A 17,875-nucleotide genomic window follows, 5' to 3' on the forward strand; every position below is an offset into this window, starting at 1 on the left:
AGAAAAGCCATACAAGTACAAAGATTTGGAAACATTCAGGGTTGGAACCCTCTGGGGATTGAACCCTCGATCTCAGAACTCTGGGGCCGATGTGCGTGCTAACCACTCGACCATCATGCCCCCTCTATTACATATTTACCCAAAATTAAAAAATATTTGATTCTATTATCCTGGGTTTTCATGCCTTCATTATGCTTGCACTTTTCCCCAAAGCTAAATTTAAATAAGCAAAATAAGTACATATGTTCCAGTTCTAATTTCTTGCTGGAAATAGCTCATGAGACTAAAACTAGGTTTTGAACCTGAAAATAGATCAGAGGGCATGGCTAACTTATAGTGTGTGCGTACACAAAACCTCTGTGACATTTTATTTGACTATTTGTCGAACAATAGAGCTTATGCTTTGTCGCCGTTTATGTCAGGAAGATTTCAGGGCAATAAGGAAGACGGAAGAAAGACAAACAAACAGAGGTCTGGCACAATCTCCCGTCTCCAAGTGCTGAAGATGTGCACAGGCAACATATATCTCTGGGGACTGCGAGAAACTGAGATGAAACAGAAAGCAAGATCTAACCTTTTTATTGTTGTTGTTGTTGTTGTTGGGACCTAGTTTTTTTTTTCATGTGGCTAGATTAAAAGGGAGAGTGACACTGTGAAATGGAAAAGGAATCACTCGGAGCTGTTTGAAAGTTCAAACTTATGCTTGAAGCAGAACTTCACGATAAATTGAAAAGGGAGAAAAAATCAAGGCGAAAATAATGCCATATTTTGTAAGACATGAGTACAATCGTTCACGCACATTGTGTTGCAGTCACCAATGACAGGTGCACTACCTCTGCTGTAAAACTGTCATGGTAATCGTTCCCATAATTTCAAAGGCTTTTCATCCACATTTCATGCTTCTTCCCCTGTTCTCAGGTTGAGGCAACTGCAATGTTTCAACCACAAAGGAATATGGAAAGGGCCAAAGCAGTTGTACATACCCCCATGGTTAAATTAAATCCTTTCCAAACATGATGGCGCCTTCAGTTTGTGAAGCAGCATTTGTACATTCAACTGACATAATCGCCCTATCAAAGATCTGGTTTGTCACTAAGTGTTCTTAGCAGACCGTAAACCACAAGCCTAAAATGCAATGTATCAGCATGCGGTATCATCACCCGGATTGATGTCAGGGGAGGATGAAGAGGCATCTTACACTATTTCATGCATTTCTATACGGATTTCTGTCTCCAGTCTTGGATTTTATAAGAGGCTTCAGAAAACATGGCACCACATTGTTTTGTATGTATTACATTTTTTTTCATTCATTCATATTCCATACTTCCCATCTTGTTGGAGCCTAACCCAGTTGTCATTGGGCGGAAGGCAGACTAGACCTTAGACAGTCAGTCGTAGGTCATAGAGAGATAAATGACCATCCAACAGCGGGAATTGAGCCCGCGCCTGTCCGCAACAAAGTAAGGCGAGTAAACCTCTACACCATTTCTTGGTGCCAGCATTCATTCTACTCATTGGTGTGCCTTGTTTGTAAATCTTTGATTCTAACATTGCAACATACTTGCCTACATAATGTTTTGGCTCCTCTGCTTGTTAACTTTCCTTTTACATCAACTAATTCCTAAGTGAATTATTAATGATAGAGCACTAATGTGTTATTAAAGTGTTGTTCTCTCTATGGGGACTAGTTGAGGTTTCATTTGTAGCACAACCTTTATTTATTTCATATACCAGTTAATTATGTGAAGCGTGGATCACCTTAGGCCATTTTCTTGATCTGTCTAGTGTCATATCTACTGCTAGATACAGAAATTTAATCTGGTAAAATTGTATACAGTACATTTGCGAGGGTAAATCAAACAATCTTCACAACTGTTGAGGGAAATACATGGGTAGGAGTGGGGCTTGTGTACAATAAAACGGAAAGGCTGTTTGAAATTGCTTGACATTATTAGTGCACATGTAGTGTAGCATAATTAAATGTGTTGCTAAATATAGTCCATAGAATTGGTTTGAACCTTTTAATGTTTTCGCAAGCATATGAGACTAAACCAACCACTATTGCTCAATTGGAAGTGAAGCTGAAGCCCCAAGAGACTTAGATCAAATCACCATTCTACCCTCACACAGCCAAGTTCAAGCCCAATTTGGTCAGACTGCATTGTCCTCTTCAAAATTGATCCTGTTGTACAGTCAGTGAAAAAAGAAGAGGGTCACAGTAGTCATTTGGAGTACACTGATCAGGGAATAAGTACTCTCGAAAGTTCAGATGTTGATTGAGAGGTACTTTAACATTGAGGCCAATGAGGATATTTCAACATACATTTAGAACGGCTCATGTTAGAGTTCAGAAGAGACAGTCAGGGGTTTGAAATGAGGTTTAACACCTTGGCTTATTTGCCACAGACCTTGGAAAAGAGGGTATAAAAATCCTTTATCGGTAGTGGACACTCCAAACTAAGATCTGACACTGTTATTTGATAATGTTAAGCTTTGTGGAACTGTCCAGTTCTGAAGTGCTGAACTCGGACCTTTTCAAACCCGACTCTTGTGTGACTGAACATGATGGCAGCGAGATCTTGCACCCTTTTTCACAGTAAATACACACTACTACCACCCTATGTCATCATTCCAGCACTTCATCAAATTGATATTTTGGAAAATACACAGCCGTTGTCTGGTTGTTAGTTTAAAAAAAAAAAAACACTCTCCTCAAGGTTCCAGTGGCTCTTCCCTCTGTTTTTTTTAATGGTCACTTCAGAGCAGTAGAAAGGAGTAAAAGCAAAACTGTTGTCACAGTTTAGATGGATTAAACACAAACCTTCAACATCTTGTAATAAGTTAGAGTACCAGAGTTGGGGGTGTCAAGAGGATTGTGGCCACAATGTAGAAGTTCACCACATGTGTAACCTGCTCATCTTGCACTAGGTATGCTTTTGTGTGAAGAACTAATTGAAATGAGAGGCGATGTGCAAGTCTAAGCCAACATGGCCGGTCCATTTGTCAGGATGACATCACTGTACTCACACCCAATCCATCTACGCCCGGGAGCACACAGCCATGCTTTTCCTTGTGATTAATATCAATGGCTTCCTCACTGCCTTGCATACACACACCTCTCTCCTTTTCAATGCCACAGCAACTCCAATACATTGTTGGAATCCATCTGGGTTGCTTTTATGCAATGGCACCCTTGTATACTAGTATCCACAGATGGCAGCTAAATGGCCCAAAGTCTTCCTCACACTCATTTCCCTTTGCTTTTGTTAGTAGATTTTATACCTTCGCATTAAATATACCTGCACGATGTAATCTAGCCCACACAGAACGGAAGACATTAATTCTATCTTTATGAAGCCTGTGAATTTACAGTTTTGTTTGACACTGTTAGAGAGGTTGTAATTCTACTTTATTGCTTTTTTTTAGTGAGGTCACAGTGGCCGAGGGATATGAAAAGCAGTAGCCAATGTGTCTATTTTCAGATGTGACCTATATGAGTGACACCTCTATAATCAACGTAGTTAAAATGATACCTTTGTAAATGTGTCAGACAGATTTAAAGAGGGTTTACACTGGAATTTGGGGGGATTTAGGTTTGTATTTGACCTTGAATTTGTAATGATTTTACAACACATTTTCCCCTCATAATAATATGTAATACATATTGATTCATTCCTACCACTTATCCTCACAACAGTCGCGAGGGGTGCTGGAGCCTAACCTAGCCAACTATGGACACTAGTCAGGGGACACCTACAATTTTAGTGTTCAGCCAGCCTACCTTGCATGTTTTTGGATACTGAAACTTTAACGTATGTTTGTCTCAATGGATGTTTCTCTCCTTTTTATTGTGCTATTTTTTTGTTTAAGCAACTTAAACTCAGGTGCAACCCCGTCTGAAAAAGACGCTAATCATTATGATAAGACTCTTGAGCTCTGGTGGAGGCGTATTTTTTTATTTGAAAATGGATGAATTTTAATACCTTCACCTTTATAGGCACCTCAGTTATTCTATAAAGCACTTTTTTTCTGCCTCGCGCTGATACATTAAGAGCATGGCTGTTGACGTCTTCAAACAAATGTAGTGTGAATTAGCACATCCTTTGTAGCTCATTTGGAGGCAGATGAAAACTACAACATTCTGCTCATTTGTGTAGCCAAGTTTCATTGTAAAGTCAGAAATAACAAGAGTAATTCCAAAGTGCAAAGCTAAACAGCGTGGAAATATGCTTCACTTAATGAGGTGCTGATCTACAATGTAGAGTGGAAGGATTTTATAATTGAGAAGAGTACATACAACACCAAAAGTTTGGTGATTTTATAGTCAGCTTTCGATAAGAATCACACTAAAACTAACCTTTTCATGGTCAGCAGCAATTAGGGGTTCGTCACCCTGTTTGAAAGAGAAGGTAAGCTTTGAAGATCTTCGAAATGATGACTATTCTACCCGTTGCTGCGTCTCTGACTTACTTTGATAAGCCTCGCTCTGATCTCCTCTCTAGTATTACGGTGAATTAGTGCATTTTGTGCACGATGGATTAAAACTTTGACTCAAGCTCATTGGTCAGAATTCACAAACAAATGCACAATCAGTGCTGGAAAATGAAGTTAGCAGGAAAAGGCACAAAAGTTGAATTGATTAACTACAGTGGTCTAGCTCAAGTCTGTATATGGTGCCATAACCTAGTTTCCTTTAGCCAATGGAAGGCCAATGGAGTGGTGCGAGATGGTCAATGGGAAATCAACCATTACTAGTTTAAAAAGAAATACCAGATACAGGAAGTACATTAACTTTTCAGAGGATTTTTTATGTAGTTGGTTTCATTCTGATTTCATATTTTGTAACAAAGGGTTTCCCCATGAAAGCTTTTCATAACTTGAACGTTTCATTTGTAAGTAGCGGTACCACTGTATTTCTGAAACAGAATGGCCAAATTATGAGATGTTCCTAAGTGTAACCAAAGAGCTGCTTAACCTCGCACTTGTGCCTGTTCAACACCAGTCTTTTCTCTGCCTTGAGGCCCGCCTCTGCACCAGCTGTGAGAAGCTGCGTCCTTCTAAACGTTAAAGCATTTGACTATATTTTTACAAGTAAGTGTCTGTGCTCAAAGCAGTGATATGTGAGTTAGTAGGAAAAAATGCTTGTAAGAATATGTTAAGCCAGCGATGGAGACTGAAAATATACTGTTTAGCAAGCAAAGTATTGCTGATTTCGAGCTATTAATGATTTATTCAATATAAGCAAATCAATTAATGGTGGTGATTAATTATCTGGGGTCATGTAAAAAGTTACACAATGCTAATAGGGCCGATCAAGTTCTCTTCAGAAGATTAAAATCGGGTGAAAACCAAGGTATGATCATGCAAGAGTGATAAGGTCTGGAGTATAAAAGAATATTTTACACTTGGTATTGGACTAGACACTAAAAACGTTGGCTTAGAATGCAAAATTATGTGAACTTGGCATCCCTAATATATCACCATAATTTAACTGGTGTTTTAGACCATACAGCTCACATTTATTTCCCAATTCTTCACTCTTTCTTCCACCGGAAACAAGTCTATGATGTTATGTAAATGACCTTTAGTGTTCTGGAAGCCATGAAGAGGCTTCCTTGTGCTTGCATGACACCCCCCCCCCCCTCTCTCTCTCTCTCTCTCTTTCTGTCTCTCTCTCTTTTTCTCACTCTCTCTCTCCTCCCCTTGCTCTCAGATCAGACTGATCTGACTCCAGCCGTGCCGTTGGGCATCGAGCTGTAAATAGGAGCTGATCTGAGTGGTAGTCATCTTCATTCAGTCAAGTCTTGCACCCTTTAAAAAAAATACCTTCACTGCCCCTAAAATGAAATGATACGAGTTCCAAGAGGATGACTGTCTATATGAATGATGTGCCACTGATATTTTTTTCATTTTGCTTGTCCTGAGCTTGACACACAGACCCTTTATGTGGCCCTCCTTCTCTCCTCTACCTCCCATCCACACCCCAGAGGGTCCTATTCAACTCTGGCCTGACTGGGGAGGGGAGCTAGATCTCTTTTGTAGTGCTGGATTCTTAAGGGAGGCTGTCAAGGCTGTGACTGTGTGGGCCTTTATTTCCCCCGAGAAGAGACGGGGGGAACAGATAGAGGGAGAGTGCAAGAGGGAGACGAAGGGGGAAGTACAGAGGAAGAGTTTGGACACAGACAGCCTTGTTAACCAGCACCCCCAAAGAGATGGAGGATGAGAGGCAGAAAGACTCGGAAAAGGCCCAAAAAAAAGGGAATGAATCACATGAAATGCTACAAAACTTTCCTTCCTTTACATCATCACCGATTTCTCCCAATTCCCAGTTCCTTCATTCCTATACTCCCTATCATCTCCCGCTATCAGTCCCTGTGTAAACTCAACTCTTCAGCTCAGTAATATTCTTCTGCCCTCCTCTTCACCCATCTTTGACGCCTCCTCACCCTCCACCATTACTTCACACATTCCATTATCCCAGAGATCAGCCTAAGAGCGATGTTCAGGGTCAGAGTGATCATTATCATCCCCTTCTTTCCAATGTAGCGTGAGTTATAACCCACCATATGAAAACGGACATTTAAATCATAATCAATAGAGCAAAACGTATGCGGTGAGGAAAGGGGAAGGGAAATCACTGCAACAGCTCAGCTGGCGGAAAGAGACATCCTGTTTTATATTGTAGATTGTGATGTGGGATTATTGATAAAAGATCACAGCGCAAAAAAAAAAACATTTTGTGGTAGAATACCAGGAAAAAAAAACTGTTGCAGCTGATAGATAAACGGAGAGCTGTTGGATTCGGGAAGTTCTCTCCATGGTGATGCATTTAGCGACGATAGAGAGGCCATCTGCTTACCTTTAGTGACCCACACACTGCGGGTGAACTTGTCGACGCTGTTGTTCCCCGACAAGGACAATGCAAGGTGACAGGTGTGTGCTGGCCAAGCTGAGACCCAGTCAATCGGCCCCTGACCATGAAAATCCCACAGAGAAGCGTGAGACATTTTCACTTTAGAAGAGAATCCTGTTATCAGTTCAGACAGGATTCCACATGCAAATATTGACCAGAAAAGATGTTAATTCATGATGTTTACAGTAAATAAATAAGTCTAATGCTACATCCATATGAAAAAGAGATTGGATTGAACAATCTAGTAGCTATGTTCCATCATTTATGAGGATTTTCTTTTTTATATTGTTACAAGAATGGCCTTAAGGATTCATATATACCAAAAAACAAGAAGTTCATAGATGGGTTTCGAGTGTTGTGCGTGAATGCTGTTTTAATTTTTACATAAATGCAAAAAAACACTGAGACAAGTGTAGTTTATCTGTAGGAATCTAGTGGAGTTCAACTTCAGGACATATGCTTTTCTTGTGTCAAAACAAAGGCTTTTTCACAAAACCATTTGAGCTGAAACTGCAGAGCAAGGTCTCATTTTTTTTTTTAAAAGCATTGGAAACACGCTCAGTCTTTCACTTAAAAACACATTTTTGTGCTTTTGTCCTTCAACAAAAGCAGAAAATATGTTTTATCGTATTTATCTGTTTAGGTTGCAGACTAAGACCTAATAAAGCATTTATGGGCTTTGCAGGAGATGTGCTATGGAGCAGTTGACTTTTGTTCACTATTAAAGGCCCACTATCACATGGGGTGGTACTTTACTTAATTCGATAGATAGAGCTTTGCTGAGTCACAACACATAGTCTTTTTCTTTGTCAAAATGAACCCAAAAAGCGCCCAAAAAACTTTTTATCCCATCGCCCTCTTCATTCCTCTGCTGGCCAGTGTTTTAGTGTTTTTTTCCCAACAAATGACATTGCTTTATTGGACAGGATTAAAATGTGTTATGTAGGAAACTGGAACAACATGAAAACTCCCACTATAAGCCTCTATTTTGTTCCGTCCGAACGGAACAGAGGATATAAGTGAATTAAACTCAGAAAGAAGTAGAGCAGCCCATAAGTTGTGTATTCGGCTGTTTTAATCTTAATATTTTACTCAAGACAAGTGACAAATGATGTGTGGTTAATGAGTTTGGTTGTTTTAGGGGGCTAAGCGCCAGCAACATTTTTGGTTTTAGAGAGTTAACATATGGGTTTTCTCTAAAATATCTTGGCGTTTTTGATTTGTCATTGTGTACTTCAGAAATTGAAGATATTCTGCATTATATGTAGAAAAACAGCCCATAACATACCAATTCTTCTTTACTATGCGTGTAATGACTAATAAAATGCCACAAGGTTCTTGGTAGAAAGGTGGAGTGTATTTATATGCACGTTCTCGCTGAAATTAAAAAAAAAACGCAGACAAAAATGCCTAACATTGAGCCAGTGGACCTAAGGGCCAAAGAACAACACCCTGAATTGAGCAGAGGTCCCTATTTAAAAGTAGCTACTGTATAGACCTGCATTAAAACAATTGCATTGCTATCTTAATTGCTTCCCAAATAAAATATATTCTGTCACCTTTACAATTAAACCATCGCCAGCAGCTATACAGTAATTATTTTTACAATAGTGCCTGCAGCTTGTCCTGTTGTCTTAGATAGTGGATGTCCACCTCTCTACATTTTAATGGCCACATTTATTTATAAATGCAGGAACAACAGCCTGGTGAAACAGTCCCCAATGAATAGAATACTGGACATCATTTCTTTTTTTAACCAGATGGATATGCAATTCTAATTAATTATATTTTGTCATGGGCTAATGACTAATTATTAAACTTGAAACAGATTGCTGTGGCTATTTAGTTTTATTTAGGATCATAGTTGCCGATTTAAAGTCTTTGCTTGAAATTCTAAGGGGCAGATGGACTTTACGCCCCCAAGCTTAACTGTGACAATGTAGGAAAATATTGTGCTGGTCTCCACTTTAACAGCTTTTACATTCTGTCAAAGATTGTGAAACATTGAAGGACCAATTTGAGAATATTTTAGAGGGTTTGAATAAATTGTATTGCTGCCTTTTACAGAAAGAACAGAAATATTTCCTCCAATGTTTTATCATCATTTTATCAAGTATATATATTGAAGTTTGAGTGTTAACTAATGTGTGATTCACTGCACCAAAGCACTGTGCAATTGATTTGTCTTAAAGTGAGTGCTTTTTAAACTATCTTCCCACCTTGCAACATCCCTATTGATTAATGCAATTCTCATGGAGTGGTTATCAATACTTTAGTCCATCAGGTGCATTGCATAAGATTATTGACACATGGTGACCTAAAGAACTTTTATATCTCATGAGCATGTTTCCTCTCTAACCAACAATCCCAAGAGAAGGTAATACAAGTCTGTTGCCCTTTCAAGCCAATGGCACACAAGTAAGAGCAATGAGAGTGAAATCCTCTTCAAATATAATCCTCCTCTCTCTGTCTGGTCCGTTCTATTCCTCCGTCTGTCTCCTTGGCGTTCTATCTCTTTCTTTGCATGTGCCACGCTGTTCTGTCATCCTCAGGGATGCATCTGAAGGAGACCATCTGTTGATCCATTCTTTTCCTGCTTTTCCTGCTCGGATCTCTTCTTTTTCACCCTAGTCCGTGATCATGCTTTGCCTTTCCAATGCCATTCACCATAGGCAGAAGCACGGAAGGTGCTATGCCAAAGGTGGGCCAAAATGTCGATCATTATGTTGGATTCAAACAAAGAAGAAAGGGAGAAAAAAAAGTTGTGAAGACAAACAATCTTCAGGCACTGCATGAGAAGCTAATGAGTCCAAAGCATCTGCTTTGTAATCTGTGTTTATCCCAAGTGTTCATTGCTTTTTATGACCTGGGTCAGAAACAAAAGATTTGCATCTTTTTTTTCAGCAGTAATGGCTTCAAAGCACTTTTCTTTAATCCCACAGGGTTTAAAAACAACCCTCATCATTACATTGAGGCATCGACCATGAAATAGAAACAAAGGCGGGAAAACGCTGAAGGGTATGCGGCCACCACTGCATATGATACTTGTGATGTGTTTAGCTGTCCTTAGAGGCACTGTCTCTTCTCTACATCCACACATTTTAGAGTTGTAACCATGCATGCATGTTTTCTGGTTTGACGGACATTGAGTCCATCATTGGGACTTTTGCGAGTGCCTGCATTCGAACCTCTCTCCCTTGGCTCTTGATTACAATACGAGGTCTGATGGACACGTTGGAGAATTCATTGTCCCATTTCAACATCATTGTGCAGTTTACATAGATAGTACCTATCATGAATGGTTTGTTATAGTGTGAGAAATGTGGAGATGTAGATAAAAGATGGTCTTGTTGGGGCTTCAAAATATGACCATTGCTAGCTTTTCTTTTTTTTTTCAGTGATCCATAGGGCTTTCATCTGGAATGATCGATAGCTCAGATGATGGGTGTTCTCCCTGGGAGAATGTTATTGATTTCTTATAAGGTGCTAGATGACATGTGGTTTCACACACTCCTATTTTACCAACAATCTTGTCGTCTAATATGTCATTATTTCATCGTGTCATCGATGTCAACTGGCAGGATATTTAGCAGATAGGGTTTCATGATAAGGGAGCATGCTGAGAGGCTATACATTCAAAAGTAGAGAGACACAATGGTGGGATTTAAGAATGGAGCCTTCTTAAATTATTTTTACATTCTGTCACTTTCTGAACTGTTTATTATCACAATTGTCGCAGGGTATACTGGAGCCTATCCACCCTGATTATGTGGCCATATATATATTTATATATACAGGACTATAAGATGCTACTTCATTTTTTCTACAGCCAATTATGTCTTATATTCTTATATATGGATTTTCATAGGCTAATGATCTGCATTCTTTTTGTGTTTTTAGTTTATATTCCTGTGGCGTTTATATTTGAGCAGATTTGTGTGCGGGTGTTTTATAATCCGCTTGGAATTTATAGTCTAAATATTACAGTAAAGAATAAAGATACCCTAGCCTAAATATAAGACATAATTAGAAATGCCACAGACAAGCCAGTTATCAGCACAAGCTTTAAAAGCATAAGCAGACAGTGTCTACAACAATTCTCACGGTCATATATGCAGGGTATTCCATGTTTTTTTTCTGTGTTTCATTATCAAATCTTTAAGTGGAAAAGCGTTCTCTATATTGTATTATACTGCCTTGTTCCACCTTGTGGTGAAGTGTTGGATGAACAATGCTCATTGGACTATAATACACATGTTTTAATTGCCTACCTTAAATTTACAGTAATGAAATTGGCGTATGTTCACAGTAATGTCCAATAATATGTATTATTTGGGGTTTGGAACATAGCAATTCAAGTAATTTCAATGTTGTAAAAGTATATAAGTATTTGTCTGACAATTTTGTTATTGAAAAAGCATTGATAGCTCCACAAGTAAGGATGATGACGATACATTTGTCCACATAGCACATGAACCCAGTTACTATATTTCAGGCAAATCCCAGATATCCATAATCCTACTGTTCCTAGACTTTGTACGGGAAACCTATTTTAGCAATGAGTATTATAACAATATGACAATGTCTTTTCACTGAATCCATTCCAAATCTCTCAAATATATGCATTTCAGGCTTCCTTAGTACTGGAGACCAGGCTGCTAAAGGGAACTACGGCCTGCTAGATCAAATCCAGGCATTAAGGTGGATCAGCGAGAACATCGGCTTCTTCGGCGGGGACTCTAACCGCATCACTGTGTTTGGTTCTGGCATCGGAGCTTCCTGTGTGAGCCTGCTAACCCTCTCCCACCATTCTGAAGGTATGTACGGTGCTATCAAAATATGGGGGTTGCCTATACAGCTGTGGTGCTCCAATATGCTTGCTTGTATAGTGAAATATACCATCGGCTGAGAGCCAGTCATTGAGTTATGCTACAACATGTCGAATGTTGTACAGAGCAGGTGTTTGCATTTCAATTACAATGTTGTTCAATACCACGGGGAAATTCCACATATGTGTCTTTTAGATGCTTTGTTGCTTTCGTTTGTAGCGCCCCACCTCCTTGTGGATGTCAGAGAACCTCCGGGTATAATGTTGTTTAGTGAACGAGAATAAAACATGATGCACTTTAGCCATTCAATTCTGCTAAATGATAATGCACACATGCACAAATGGACATGAGCGCACACACTTGCACACAAACCACTCTTAGAATTAGAATGTAGTTTATCCTCTGAGTTAATGCTACCTCATGATGATATACTACTCTCACTGGCTGTTTTTTTATATAGCAAATGCTGAATGTATGCTTAAACTGGACTCATAGTAAACATCCCTCATGGACATACTTTTCTAATTCATCATTGAATTAGAAGGTAACCCCGCTGCTTATAGGTAAATTTTGGCTGTGGGATCCATCCGTGACTGTCAACTTCTTGCTACATCCCGCAGAGCCATGTAGTAACTGCATCATTTTTAACCTTGAATTATTACCTACACTCACATATTTACTCATTCTGTTCAAGTACTGTGGCTGTTTTTGCATCCATCCCATTGTAAAGTCATGTTTATGTGGCGGTTAATATTCTAATTGAGAAGCTGAACATTTTATATCCATACACATATTTATGCTGCTTGTAAAGAAGCCACCAGCATGGTGCTTTGGACATGCATGGTTGCTATTATATGATGCTTTAACTAGCTGGACATGCCATAAAAGTGGGTTGGCATTAAGTAAACATATCAACTAGCTCATTTTCCGACATAATTGTTTTGTTTCCCCTCAGTTTAAAAATCTGGTAGATAAAAAGAAATGGCAACAAATCCTTGGTATCCTTGGTATATTTGCTGCAGTTCAATTTGCATTAAAATAATATTAATTCTTTCCGTTTTATATATAAGGGTTAATGACTGCTTTTGGATTCAATTTGACCATATAAGCTGCTTTTATTCCTACTCTTTCATACTATGCTTCACGTAGCATGTTATTGTACTGCCAGTGAAACCATCTTCTGATTCCTAGTAAATGAGATATTACCGGTAATATTCTCCACATTCAATAGAAGTGCATGTAGCTTTTGTGGCAAATTGCAAATTAAAACTTTGAAAGGAACATGTACATTAGAAATAGGATGTCAAGACATAATGATGAAACAAAGTATTTCATGTATTTCTGGAATTAGACCTTTGGTATTCAAATTTTAAAAAATAATTATGCAGAACTACATTTAAAAAATAAATTGCCGTCCATCTCATCATTTTTTTTCAACCCATCTTATTGTATTCTAGAGGGAGCAGGACGTTCTTGTTTCCAAGACAACACTGTAAATAAGAATAGAAAGCACCTGAGCAGCAAGGAAACTGAAGTGAAAATACATAATCAAATGAATTATACATTGGCATGAACACACCTGCTTTCAGGTGGTCTTATGTAATGCATTTGTATCATGATTTCTTATATATTAGGAGGCTCCTGCTTGTTAGGAAGAAATGTTATTGTTCCTTTCGGATGGAAAATCAGAGTAGGGAACAATTCTTTATTTGTTTTCTAGGGTTTCAATTTTGCCCAAGGGGATTTGTCACAGAGTGGATGTAACTCAACAATTGTTGATATCATATTCTCTATTTCCAAACTACATTTTATTCATCAATTGCTAGACTTGATGTAAGCAAATCACTTATTCTGGTGGGAAGGTCAAATGGCAGAACAGTTTGTTTTAAGTCAATGAACTGAAAAATAACCATCAACAATAAGTGGATGGGGGTGTGGTGTTGTAAAAGAAGTATATTAGGTAGTTCATGACTAGTTAGGCCTATTTTAAGTTTGGAATGAAATGAAAAGTTTTTAAGAAGGGTTTTCAAATGTCATCATCTTCTCACTTATTTTCATAGACTCAGATATAGACTGACATGCTATTACAACACATGGGGAGACATTTTAGACCACTTGTTTATTTTCCAGACTGAATTCGTCAAATCCATTCACCAACAATCAAAATGGCTCTTGTCATCCCATATCAATTTTCACACTCACAAATATACAATAATAATAATAATAGCAGCATGTTCAATATTTCGCTGAAATAGCAAAATATTCACCAAGATATAATGTCATCTTACCAATATATTATTTCCTAAAATATCGGCCTTTTTTTCCAAATGGATCAAATTTGAGCATTCGAATACCGAGGTGCCACTGCGGAGACTGTTTTGTCAAAGTGAATTGGCGCTCAATAGAATCTGATCCAATACGACAGCATTGGATACTCCTCATACACAGTATGCACTCATACGCATTCTCTTTCTTCCTTTTTGCGGCTCAGATGCAGGATAATGAGGCCCAGGTTAGAGAGGTAAATCAGTGATGACACACTGTTTCGAGAGCTCCCTGGTGTCCTGGGTGTGCATGCGTGTATGTGTCTATGCGTGAGCATTTCTCTAATGACAGTAATCCCACTCGCACTGTACACAGGCTGTCATGGCTGCCTGCTGAGCCTGCTTTCTATGTAGCACCAAGTCTTTTGGTGGCAATGTGACAACTTACTTGAGATGCTCCATGCACCTCGTGAAGCCTATTTAATAAGCTGGATCCTCCTATATCATCCTAGCCCTCCGGCCTTTCTTTGATTGCCTGCTCCTCTGGCCTGGCCTTGGTGGCGTCTCCATGTGGGCGTGCCATTGGCTCTAGTCGTAGGGTACATCCATCACGAGCTTTCCCTCCTCCCCTTTTGGCCTGGCCTGGTCATCCTCTCGTGAGGGCTGCATTTTTTTTTTAGTCCCGGGTTCCTGCCCTGCCTCTTCCATCTAATCCCCTCTTCACTGCACCCATCTGTCTCCCTGCCTTCACAGACAGTAAAAGCATGCTCAGGCCAAGGGGCTTCCTCACTCTGTGTCCCGAGCTCTTTCTTTTAGCTCACTACTCGCTAAAATGTGCAGTGTTTCACTATTAATAAGATAGCCTCCCTGTCTCCGGTGTGCCAAACAATCAACATTCACATCTGAGACACAGGAAGCCGGAACGGTCATTAAAAGCTCAGCTTCCCTCAGCAGGAGAGTGTTTTTGACCAGCTTATTAAATGTAGATCAACAGTTGTGTTTCCACAGAGGGGGATCTCTGGCCCCCTTCTTCTTCTTGTCTGGCTTCAAAACAAAATAGCTGTGGAAGAAGTTTAGATGCAAGGACATTAGCCAGCATGGAGGATTATCTATGTGGTATCACACTGGCACACATGCAGATGTTTCTATCCTAGATGTTCTAATTATAATTGGAATGGTTTGATATTATTTTCTGCTAATGAGCGGCTGATTAAACATACAGGGTATCTATTTGTACAATTTGTGTATAAAAGCAGCATTTACAATATTTATAAAACAAGTTTCTAATATTGTCCTTCATAGAACACAGTCATTGATTTGAGAAGCAGTCAAAGAATAAATTATTAGGATACTTATTTCAGTTTCTGAAGCATTTTGGCAAAATGGACACATTGGACAGTAGTAACAGAAACAACAAAAATAAGAGTTAAAGTATTCTTTAGTCTATACATCTTTTATTTTACAATTTGGCTGTGCCTGCCAATTATACTCCGAAGAAATTAAAATACACAACTTAACATAATGTGAAAAACGTTAATGAACATCTGGATTAAATTTGCCCACAACCAGCTGCCAGAAGGCACTTTGATTAAGAAGCACAAGTAAATAATAAACTCTAAATATATATTCAAATATACAGTATAATTAGGATATTAATAAGGCTTTGTAGGATTCTCTTGATAACCAACACAAAATCTCGTAAGTTCTCCGCTACCAAAACTGTTTTTTTAGGAATTATTTATCCATTTATCCATCATGGCAGTGTACAAAGTTGTAAAGAGCTTTGAACTTTGCCTCTATTTCCGAGCAAGAATATAACGTCAATATTTCAACATTCACACAATGATTGTTTGCTTGGAGGCATCTGTTTCTACATCGCATATCGAAAAGATAACACTTTGATTGATCCTTTGTATCTCTACTCGTGTCCAGACAGACGTGCAATACACAAGGCTGGAGGGACTAGATGCAGAGACACTGAAGGTCATTTTTCTTCCCTCTCTTCCTGTAAGCAATCAGGATAAAAGCTCTGCTTGTCAGGAAGTGCTTCTATTTTAATGGAACATCTCGGAAATTAAAGACAGGTAGTGTGGAGGATCCTTCATGCCAATGTCAGCTTTCATTTTTATTAAGACTTCTGGGTTATTGGGGACCATAAAATGTGCGTGTTAAATGCTCTGGCTTTATTACATTGGTGCAACACGTGCCTTGTCTTTGGAAATTCAAGTCGCCACTTAGCAAACAGTGCAATCCCTTGAACTCTACAATGGGGAGAAAGAAGCTTAGTTGTCAGCAATGTGTGACATATTTTCTTAATGTGTGTGTGAGTGATAGCCTGTAGCTTGGTTTAAAAAATAAATAAATTGAAAACAAGATAGAGGAAACTGGATTAGACGTATTAAAATATTTAAAATGTGTAGCGACTACTTTGATGGCCTTTCTATAAGATCTGAAGTCCTTTTGATGTATGCTCTTTGCAAAGAATGTGACGTAATGTGTAAGTGATGTATTACTATAACATTTCACTGCACTGATTAGGTGGAAACAGGCTTCAGTAAGAGTGACTTAGTAAGTGTTGATGTAATGACTTGCATAGAGATTTTCATGCCTCATGTGCTCAGAAATGAACGGCATTCATCTAATTTTGACTGGTATCATTTATTTGTACCAAATTGTTATTTTAGGTATCATTTTTTTGCGGTGTAGTGGATAATGATTGCATTTCACCTGATTGATTTAGGAAAATGCTGTTATCATATTTTAAGAATATGATTCAATGATTAATTCTTGCTGAGATCCCACTACTGTTATTATTATTTGGCCATAGATAATTAGTCTGCTTTTTAAGTTTCAAATTGTAAGAACTAGAAACAACTTCCAGCCAATTCTGTAGTGCCGTCCCATATTTTTATTAGTCTAAGTTTTCACCTGCAAATAATCAATACATATATAGTAACCAATGGCAGCCGTTTATATTGTTTTTCTAAGACTATGGTAATCTAAAAACATATTTTAATAGATTTCTATTTAGCCAGTTGTTCTCCAGTTTACTGTTGTTACTTTAATGTATGTTTAAAACTTGCCCTCCCAAAAATGCAACATATACTCGAGTGCGACTTATATATTTTTTATTTTCTCATTGTGTATATTTTAACTGGTGCGACTTATACTCAGGAAGTCAAATCTAGTCGATTTTTGCAATGCTACACATTTAAATCACATTTTTTGTATTTCATTACTAATGTGTCTATGCACTGTAGTGTAGTATAATATACACTTCATGTCTGTATACCCAGCACGGGCTTCACACAATTACATTTTTTTTATTTAGTACCACCGTTACTGCTAATGTCTCTTCTTACAACGCTTGAAATTCTATTCACAGTGCACAATATTTCAAGGTGTAATGGAATTGTAATGAATTTTACTGGCATGACTTCACGAAGAGCATGAATAGACGTCCCTTTAAGGCTCCATGTGTTATTTAACAGCACACATCGGTGCTAACGACTGCTGCATTGTTGCCGCCGTGTATTTAAATCACAGAAATAAGACTGAAAACAGTGTTATTGGAACGCTAATCAATCTTTTTCTACAAATCACGATTGCACAGTTGCTGAATTTGGTGTTGTTTTTTTTTTACATCTATTAAACCAAGTGGAAAATTTACAGGAAAATATGTGCCCTCATTCGAGTATCTTGAAATATAGGCATGTAATCTAAGGTCAATCTAAATGCTGTCCAAAGTTACCCTATCCAGATTAGATAAGGCAGCTACATATATGATGTATATACACAATATATGAGCTGTGCTACAGCTCTACCTCGGCTTTCATATTACAGCTCACCGTGACCTTTGAAAATAACAA

General features: G+C 38.4%; 1 protein-coding gene across 4 annotated transcripts in view; it reads left to right on the forward strand.

The window, feature by feature from the left end:
* The window catches only part of nlgn3a (neuroligin 3a), a 132,003-nt gene that overhangs the window by 75,657 nt on the left and 38,471 nt on the right, over positions 1 to 17,875 (forward strand). For all 4 annotated transcript variants that reach the window (XM_077732263.1, XM_077732262.1, XM_077732264.1 and 1 more), the window contains one exon: positions 11,545 to 11,730. In XM_077732263.1, coding sequence (XP_077588389.1) covers positions 11,545 to 11,730 — 186 coding nt within the window. The remainder of the gene's footprint in view (positions 1 to 11,544; positions 11,731 to 17,875) is intronic.

Source organism: Stigmatopora nigra, chromosome 14 (assembly GCF_051989575.1).
Source record: "Stigmatopora nigra isolate UIUO_SnigA chromosome 14, RoL_Snig_1.1, whole genome shotgun sequence".
NCBI lineage: Eukaryota > Metazoa > Chordata > Actinopteri > Syngnathiformes > Syngnathidae > Stigmatopora > Stigmatopora nigra.